This window comes from Chironomus tepperi, unplaced genomic scaffold (genome assembly GCF_022539635.2).
Source record: "Chironomus tepperi strain 1889 unplaced genomic scaffold, CSIRO-AGI_Ctep_v1 contig_337, whole genome shotgun sequence".
Taxonomy (NCBI): Eukaryota; Metazoa; Arthropoda; class Insecta; order Diptera; family Chironomidae; genus Chironomus; species Chironomus tepperi.
In genome coordinates, this window is record NW_027226459.1 from 728,148 (window position 1) to 738,198 (window position 10,051).

The following is a 10,051-nucleotide window of genomic DNA, read 5'->3' on the forward strand; positions in this document are numbered from 1 at the left end:
ATAATCCAAACCTTTTTTGGTGTACCGCTGCACGCAGATTGTCCAACACTGCATTATCCTAAAGTGAAATTTTGCCCTTTACCTTGTTAGTTTGTAGCAATCATTGTTGATGCTGACTTAATTGATAAGAATTTCGAATCTTAATTTATCACTAGATTTGAATTGCTTTAATCAGTCACTATAAAATGTCACTTCCAAATAGTCATCTTTGTCCAAAACTTATTTTGGACGTTAATGAGTGAGAAAAATGTCTTAATTGATCGACTGTAGATAATGATGTACTTTCACTGCTCAAACTAGACTAGATTTAAACATTTATGTAATTTTATGGACAAAACGCTATCATTATAATGTCATCAAATTTACGTTTGTACATCAGGTAGTTATGACGTACTTATGTAAGTTAATTCGGATTTGTATTGCAGATTTAAAATCGCAGTGCCTCCAGCTATCATTATATATTTATGTAAGCATTTATTTACTGATATTGAAGCAATCATCTGTGATCCATGACCTTCCTCATTGGCGTCTTAAGCTGACTTTATCTGTGGCTGCGCTTTGTCAATAATTAACTTCCATGACTTAACTCAAAGATCCCTAAATGTATGATTCCATACCAAATATTTAAATTGCCATGTTTTGGTAATTATCATATTAAAGTAGATGATAACAACTTCCATTCATCAAAATACCTACAAACATTAAGTCTGCACTTAATAAAAGAAGTTCATTAACACGCTAAAATATCTATAAAACAATGTTTAATATGTGAAAATTATTTTAGTCATCACGACTGTGCTTTAAATTCATTCAAAAAAAAAAAAACGTAAAAGCTCGACTTGTTTCAAAAACATTAGACACAAGATGACAATTACTTTCACTGATAACTTTTTGTCTGTCAATTTCGATGTCTTTCCATTTCCATAAGCTACTTTGTGTATTAAAAGTATATTTTGTGACAAATAGATATTTAGTTCCATATTGACTGGAATAAGGAAATGTTTCTTGTATCTAAAGTCAGCTTAATTACGAACATTATGAGACATAAAGCAAACAATGTCGTTAAAACATGTGTCGAGCCTTTCTGGCCAATATAAAAGTGGTATGAATTATGTTATGTGATATTGCATGAATAAAGGTCTCTACCTTATAGCTAATAATATATTGGCAGCACGGATCACTGGGATATAAGGGCTTCCAAGATTATTGAACCGGGATATACAAGTCTGCGGTTCTTGGTCGAACTATACAAGATTATTGCAAAGATCAAGTAGCTTGACCCCTTTTGGGAGGGAGCTAACATCTTGAGCTATTCAGATATTCCTGTCATACTATCCAAAAGTAATCAAATCAACTTTAGTTACCAAAATGCACCAAGATTCATCTACTACTACTGAATACCCACCTCATTCCAGCTTCTGAAAATTCAATCATTTCCTATACAGCCTATACATGCCTATTTCTATACAGCTTCCGCAACAATTGCAAATTCATTATTTCATAACATCGACAATGCAGGTAAATTCGCGCGCAAACCGGCTTTTAAAAGCATCAAATATGTAAACACAATTTACCTTTCCTTCACGTGTGATTTGATCATTAGCTATATACTTTTATCTCATCGTCTCTCATTCCACCGCATTCGTAAACAAAAGTAGCAATAATTACAGTAATAATAATGAATATTTACTTCAACTTTTTCTTAATTTGGTGCTTGAATTATTGATTATGTTGCTTGACTTGATGTTAACAGTTATTGTGCATTCATTTCATGTTTGAGTTACATTCACTCGAGATTACAACAAAATAGTCTTCATTAAATGATTGAAACTTTATACTTAATGCAGTGGAATGATCAACAATTATCATATCAATTTATTCATTTCAAATGGTATGAAAAATTGAGTGTTTAATAGCAATTGACGTGGATTAATGGGTGGTTATTAAAATTGTAGTAATGGTGACAGAACATGCATGTTTTGTGGATTGAAGACATTGAAACTTGAGTTGTGGGGTTTAATGAAGTGGATTAGAATTGAGCAGCTTTGAGGTCTGCTCGAAATGAGACAACAAATATGGTAAAACTGGTTAAAAGGCAAGTTAATGCTCAGTTGATGTCTAGTGTTGATGCTGTGTTGTGCAGTCCGAGAAACAAAATACGGCAAACCGCATTTTTTGCCTTGAAAGTGCATCAAAATCTGTCTTCATGGTGTCGTCAGGACTTAACGTCAAAACAGCGACTTAACGGTGTCCTAGTGACTCCTGTGTGCTGTTCAGGCAACATTTTTAGAGCCACGATACATCCCAGCGTAAGAAAAATATTCGAGGGACAACTGAGACTTCTAACGCCTTGTCGAGACCTCAAATCAGTGTGTTGCGGCACAAAGATTGTCCACTAATGCTCTAACGTATTCGGTCCACTCGGAACTGTCTCCATCAACAGCTAATCATCATCAAAACAGACAAATTATGAATGTGAATTAACAGGCAAAGAGACCGCTTTTGGGTACCGTAGTGGTACCCAAAATCAGGCAATAAATTTAATGGTCTGGGTTTCAATCATAGGGAGAGCTTAGTTGAATGTCTTTCTGTATCGTAAAAGTATACTCTTTGCCTTTTAGAGGTTCATATCCAATGAATCTAGAATTAAATTGAAGACAATTTACAAATTAAATGTCAAACTGAAACTACTTATTCATCTCAAAATGACCCCATGCTTGCCCTCCGCAGTCGCCTATAAATAAATTACATTCCAGAAATGCTACAATTTTTAATAAAAAATCCCACAATAAATCAGACTTACCCAAGGCAAACAAAGAAGTTACCACAAATCTTCCAGCCCATTTCCTCCGCATTAAATTATGCATTAAGGTCACTTGATTGCACAACTCAAGCAGACCTCCTGAAGTATGTTATCAAAAGAAGTTAATTTCACAGTCCCTTTTGATGATGTCAGTACTTTAAGTAATTATTATGTAAGGCACTATAATTGTAAAATTACAAGCATGTCTGTTGAAATTCATGTCATACGACACTAGTCACAAAAAATTGATAGCTGTTTATAATGGATGTTTTTTCATTAAATAATTTTAACAAGTCTTTATTTCTACAATTAATAACAATAGAAGTCAAAAAGCATGCACAAGTACTTATGAGTGAAAGTGAAAATTTTCCCGACACATTTAGATTTCATAATCGACGTCATTTGGAGGTGTCAAGTGACAAAAAGCCCTTACAATTTAATAGACATGAATGGTATTTTAAATGATCTGTGTGAACTCGGAAGATATTTACTAAATGTTGTTAAGTGTCTAGTCATCATGCTGGACTTATAAAGTAAATAGAAGTTTAACAAAGGAAAATGTCTGTTGGAAGACTTGAGCAACGTTGAGCTTTGCAGCTTGACAGTTCAGATTCTATCAGAAGCTCCTTCCTTAGTTGCCACCTTTCGTCGATATTCACATCCGAAGGAGCAGACCAGGTCGTCCTTACTTGCTAACTTCGATTACGATTCAGATCAACTGTAATCCATTGCCTCAGATGTCGCCTAAAGCTGGTTCTTTCACCGCCTTCCACCTGTCAATTGCCAACACAAAATGCAATACAGTATTTATCGACAACTTCCTTTCAGAAGTTCTTTGGAAGGGGTCGTCCTTGGAACTTGTTAATCTTTGGAAATGGCCACTATTTTGCAATATCCAGTATAATGCATACCAACTCTGGTCCAAGAGAATCTAGACACTGGACTAGAGAATCATGGAAGTGAAATTGAAATTTGGTTTAGGTCTTTTATGCACAATTAAGCATGCATCATCAAAAGTTAAGTACGAACCATCTAAAGCATCTTTAGTTCGTCTTGGGACTCCAAACCAGAGCTGACAAGTCTCCATATTGGATTCCGAATTAGTTGCCATTTTGAATTTTTGTAGTCCGGATTCCAAAAGATTCCCAAAGTACTAACAATTCTACTCCAATCATTCAAATTCTCACATTCATCAACTGCGCCTTTAAAACTGTCTCCCGTCATCACTTTCTCAACTTCCATAGCAAGCCACCGCAAAAAACACAACAAAAAATTGCGAACATGACATTGAAAATGAATTTTTCTGCACAGACAAAAGAAGAAAAAGAAGCAATAACGACTCATAATGATTTACTTTCATTCCATTATGTTGCGTTTTTTGTGTTAATGATCTTGAAGTTTCTGTTTGTGGCTTTTATTTTTTCGGTGTATTTTATGATGTCAATGAACAATAAACAGATCCACAACAACAATTGATAATAACTTTTATTTTTCTGTAATTTATCAAGTCATGATTTATCATTTCCGATTCTAATTCTTTATCTATGTTAATTCTTAGGTATTTACCCTTGGCCTGTTGCATGTTCACATAGCTTTTGTAGCATCAAAAGCGGTCACTGATCAAGAAGCAGCGGAGTCACAAGTTAGTAGTTCACAAATTGCTCAACAGAGGATAGGCGATTATGGGGATTTAGGGCTTGTAGATGTCCACGATCATCATCATGACATCGATCCACACCAGGCCATTGACCCTCACCTTCACATCGACGATCATCATCATCACGACCATCACCATGATCCTGGATTTTGGAAGAAGAAAGTCATTTGGAAGGAGGGATGGAAGAAGTACTGGGTAAGTTATGGGAACTGAATTTGGGAATGTCATAGCTTATAACTACATAAATTTATAGAAACAAGGAAAGAAGCAGATTTGGAAGCCTGACTGGAAAAAAATTTGGGTAAGAACTTAAAATTTCTCAATTTTCAATGCCAACTGGAACTAAATTAACCTTAAAATCTTCCAGAAACCAATTTGGGTCCCCATAAACGTGCCAGTCTGGAAAGACATTGAAGTGCCAGCATTCAAGAAAATTTGGAAGCCAAAATGGGTTGAGATCAAAGTACCAGCATGGAAGGAAGTGAAGGTGCCCGACTGGAAGAAAATATGGAAACCTGTAAGATATTTTTTGCTTTTGAGGAACTATTTTGCACTTAAAATGTTTGTTATTACAGATTTGGGTACCTTACAAGAAGGAAGCATGGAAAGATGTCCAAGTTCCAGATTGGAAGAAGATTTGGGTAGGTTCTTGGATATAATATTGAATTTTCAAGGTTGTGTATGTAGATACATGGACATTGAAGGGTTTTGGGGTCAAAACCCTCAAAACAAAATTTAGGAAGGCTCTGGTTCAAGAGTTGATGCTGGATATTCCTAGACTCTACATAAAATGGACAAATATACCCTTAAATGCCTTAAATAACCAAAACCACTTCCTTATCATTCCAGAAACCAAAATGGGTCGAGGTTCAAGTCCCAGCATGGAAGGAAATTCAAGTGCCAGCATGGAAGCAATATTGGGTACCAAAATGGTAGGACACTTAAACATTTCCATTCTAAGTCCATTTTCATACCAATCTTTGTAACATTTCAGGGTTAAAGTAGGAATTCCAGGTGAGAAGTATTTAGGAAAGGATCCAGAAGGTTGGGAATATACATCACATGACCTATGGAAGAAGAAGTTGGTATGGAAGAGCGCATGGAAGAAGATTTGGGTAAGTCATGCTTTAACTAGTCACTTTCGTCTTCTAAAGAAGTCAATCCATGAATTTCTTGACTTCCTGTCCAAAAAACTAACAATTCCATCCCTCAATTTTCAGGTGCCATCAAAGAAACAAATCTGGGTTCCACATAAGAAGCTTACCTGGATTGAAGACTACAAGCAAGTGTGGAAAACAGTACAGAAGCAAATCTGGGTTGAAGACAAGAAATTAGCATGGAAGGAAGCATGGAAACAAGTCTGGAAAACTGACAAAGTACAAACTTGGGTGCCTGACAAGAAGCTCACATGGGTTGAAGGATGGCAAAAAGTGTGGAAAGTAAGTTCATTCATTATTATGCCTTATTTCCAGCTACTAATCTATTCCAAAATTTTACAGCCATCCAAGAAACTCGAATACGTGCCTGACAAGAAGCTCGAATGGAAAGAAGCATGGAAACAAATTTGGGTACCAGACTACAAAGACATTTGGCTACCAGCATGGAAAAAGATATGGAAGCCAGTCGTCATTAGTGAGTGGTTCCCAACACCCGATCATCACGATCATCACGACCATCATCACGTTGCTGAGGGATGGGAACGTAAAGATACAACTAGTCAATCCAAAGTTATTTGGAAACGTGATAATTCAGGATCAGTGACATCAGCCGTCACTGAATTGCCATCAAATACACAAAAAGCGGTAGAAGCATCTTCATCATCTATTAAATCACGATAATCTATTCCAAAAATAAGTTTTATTATTCATACTTACGCATTTTTTTCCATTCCTCATGACTACTCATTATGTTAATAGTTTTTATTTGTTCTGTTTTTAGTCCATAAATTTATGCTTAATGTGTTATATTTTAAGTAGGATGTAATTTTTTTTTGAAGACAAATGACTGGAAAAAGAAAAAAAGGATGAGAAATAAATTATTTTAAAAGTGATAGAACTGATTTTATTGAGTCTAGGGGTCTTGAGACTGCAGTTCCTGTTCCCTCTTTCCTTTCCTTTACCCTTCTTTGAGTATTTTGGTTCCTTTTTAGAATATGCCAGATTTGTGCTTTTGTTTGGATAGAAGTTGGCATGCATATAGAAATAATCGGCGATACCCTGCTGAATCATACCTTCAGCAAAATCCACAAGTGACTTTCCACAGGTTCCCGCCTTTTGCACGTGGACCCTTCCGAAATCATCATCTGCAGCCTGCCAATTGACTGCTTTTCAAAAATTATGACTTTCTTTACTGAATCTAATTGTTGTTAAGGATGGCATCAGGCTGGTACTTACTTACTTACCGCAATCTATGTGGTGCTACCTATGTGGAGCTAAGGTTACAACAGAGGGCTTTCCATCTGACACTGTTGCTGGCTCTGTCACCTAGTTTGTACAAATTCTCTGTCCGTACGTTGAGCTGATATTCTTTAATTACTGTTCTGCGCCAAGTATCAGGCTGGTGTCAAGCCGAATTTGGTTTTGATTTGGCGATAGATCTTGGTGATGATTGCCATCCATAGGAGCATATGGGGTCGCTCACTTATTACGCAACGTGACCAATCGACTCTTTATCAACAGTTGCCATAGCATTGTTTTTTGGTAAGCCACCTTCGAAACTGCACACGGTATACGTTATTTCATGGCATTTCCAAAAAAGTGCCACGGTGCATAGTTTGGACAGCAATGTTCTATTTTTGGCGTCATACGACTCATCTTTGACATTAACATGTGTCAATCATGTTCATTTACATTGAATCAATGCTTAACATTTTTCAGGCAAATTTAATCTTCACTTGTCACAGATGTCAATACCCAACAACATTGACAGCTAATTGCTAAAATGTCAAATCCCATCTAAAAACTCTATTCTATCCTTTACAGCCACAATCAATTCAGAACCTCAAATATTCACCTCAAACTAAATCAAAACTCATTCAACAATAAGTAAATAAATCAATCAATGGTCAGTAGACAAGAAACATCAGATTTTCATATTCATCATCCATAAACAGAGATTAATTTAGCATAAGTTATTAAGCTATAAATGATAGAAACTTTCACATCTGCTTATTGAGCATAAGTTTAATGTCCGATTATATTTATTATTAATTTTATTGAAAGATTCAACAGTCTGAAACATTTGTAATAACAACAGCTTAACAAGATTAATTTTTTAACGCATGGCTAACGTACAGTCTTTAGGAGTTACTTATTATCTAAACTAATTTTTTTAATGCTGATTGCTGCTTATTTGTGATAGTGTGTGCTTGATTTTATAACATCATGTGGTGATGAGGGTGGTGGAATGGACTGAAATGGGATGTATTCCTTGATTTGGAAGGGCGTCCATACTCGGGTCCTGGAAGGGAAATATAAGGTGATTATGGATTGTGATTTTGAAATAGAAGTGAATATTCAATATTTTGATGGGTATTTTGTCGTTCATTTGATCCTTTGGAACCAGGCGCAGGAAATGGTTACATTGGAGGCAGCTAAATCAGTGGTGGCCAACCTGTGTGCCGCGACCCAACCTTGTTGTTAAGCATCGACCGAAATTGCTCATGGCGCATGGTTTATTAGATTTCACAGCACAATAGTGTGTCGCGGTACGCAGGTTACCCACCACTGGTCTATACATTCACATAGAAGTCACAGTAAGTTACACAATATGCCATCAACATGAATGACCCCAAAAAGTGTTACTCAATCCAACAGCTCACAACTTACCAATTTGATACATAGACTGTCTTTGGCTTCCAATGCTTTACCCACTTAGCTTTCCATGACCATTTCTTCTTCCATATTCCATCATGTGCACCATCAGCAACCGAGTGAATGACACTAGTTGAATGAATAAATAAAGAAAAATAAATTAATTAATAAGTTTTTCCAAGAAAAAGTTTTCCTTTTTGTTATTTTCGTAATCAGCACCGAATAGAGTGTCCAAAAAAGCTTAGTGCAATGAAATAATATTTTGCACGATATGAACGTCTGCTGTTTAACGTGTGCAATGGATAGGAAAAATTTATTTCGTTGTTGGTGGCTGAGCATCGACAATTGTTGGGCAGTCATGTCACGCAATATAATGTAAAAATTACATTCATGACTTGGTTACCGTCCAAATTTAGACTGTATTACGTTTAGTAGGTTTTTAGGTGAAATTTAAATTTGATTTGTTTATGTAATTAAATTTAAATTGTAGCTTTAGATTGATGGATCGGTGGATATTTTAAATTAAAATAATAAATAGACAAGTTGTTGCCAAGACACAAAAACAATGTGCAAAGGCTTTAAAATGATTTAAATTGACAAGAATATCTAAGAAACTGCATTACTCGTTATCAATAAAGAAGAACCATATTGTTGCTTGGACAGTGCCTCGTTGCCGCGCTTTCTGAGGAACTTAAGCAAGGAGGTAGCCTGGATAGGATTGGTTCATATGAATCGCCTTTAGAAGGGGACAGTGCTCGAGCCGATTTGAATTTTATGGACACAAATCTTCATACAAAATTCGAGTCGGCTCCGAGTTCTGGAAGAGGATTTAGGATTGGAGTTTGGGATTCTTTTCTAAAAAATAAGGAATCTACCCTGAAAACGCCCAAGAACTTTAGTAAAACATTAATCCATTCCCAAGATAATAACAATATATCCAACTTACTTTGTAACTGATCCACAAAGTCCAACAGACAATAATGTCATGATGACCAACAAGATGATGAACTGCAATTAAAAAGTCACAGACAACTAAGTTTGTCACCAAAATTAAATATCAATTATCTAACCAATAACTTCATATTTTGGCACTAAGAATTCCTTTTATAATAATCAGCTTTGAAATATCAAATCTTTGGCACTAAAAACACCTTCAGCAACTTCCAAATATATCAAATCGATCAACTTCCATAAACTTCAAAATCAAAACTGTGGTTGAATTGCAACATTTGCTACAGTTTTATACCAAAATAATAAATCGTTATCTAAAAGGCTCATTATCAAATAAATCACGCATCCTATTATATCACACATCGGGAAACAATGTATAAAAGCGGCATAAAAAATAGAAAAAAAATTGGTGCGATCTGAATGTTTAATTGCTGAATTGATCGGAAGACACCTTTATATGAGGTATTTTGGTGAAGTTAGGTGGAATTTTCGATAAGTTTTGCAGGTTTCTTGTTACTTACTTCGCTGGCCATATAGATCAATTGTGATCTAGGATTTCCCTAAGATGGTGTCTGAAACTGGCCCTTCTGCTGGCTTCTGTTTGCCAATTTCCAATAGCAAATTCCATATTGTCTCTGAGAATAGCTTCTTTCCATGAATTGATTGAGACTTAAATTTCCTAAAATTCGGAATGGTTCAGTAGTTCGATACCTAATAATTGCAATACTAATCCTGCGATCATTGGTTCTAGACAGGGCAGGAGCAAGTTTTTGATTGTCCCTTTTCGAGTCATATGTAGTGGTGGAAAAGCGGCTCACCTACTTCCTT

General features: G+C 35.7%; 2 protein-coding genes across 2 annotated transcripts; one reads left to right on the top strand and one right to left on the bottom strand.

Moving 5' to 3' along the window:
* Positions 1-1,452: 1,452 nt before the first annotated feature.
* On the top strand, positions 1,453-6,298 carry LOC139093755 (uncharacterized). The gene is made up of 9 exons (XM_070644585.1): positions 1,453-1,518; positions 4,362-4,655; positions 4,714-4,761; positions 4,828-4,977; positions 5,036-5,101; positions 5,310-5,392; positions 5,455-5,575; positions 5,681-5,899; positions 5,960-6,298. The coding sequence occupies exons 1-9, from the start codon at positions 1,453-1,455 to the stop codon at positions 6,296-6,298; spliced, it is 1,386 nt and encodes a 461-aa protein (XP_070500686.1).
* A 1,397-nt stretch (positions 6,299-7,695) lies between these two features.
* Positions 7,696-9,294, bottom strand: LOC139093730 (uncharacterized). Its single transcript, XM_070644554.1, has 3 exons — positions 9,219-9,294; positions 8,288-8,401; positions 7,696-7,919 (listed from the first exon to the last, which is right to left on the bottom strand). Exons 1-3 carry the CDS (start codon positions 9,257-9,259, stop codon positions 7,808-7,810), a joined length of 267 nt encoding a protein of 88 aa, XP_070500655.1. The 5' UTR covers positions 9,260-9,294; the 3' UTR covers positions 7,696-7,807.
* Between the last annotated feature and the right edge of the window lie 757 nt (positions 9,295-10,051).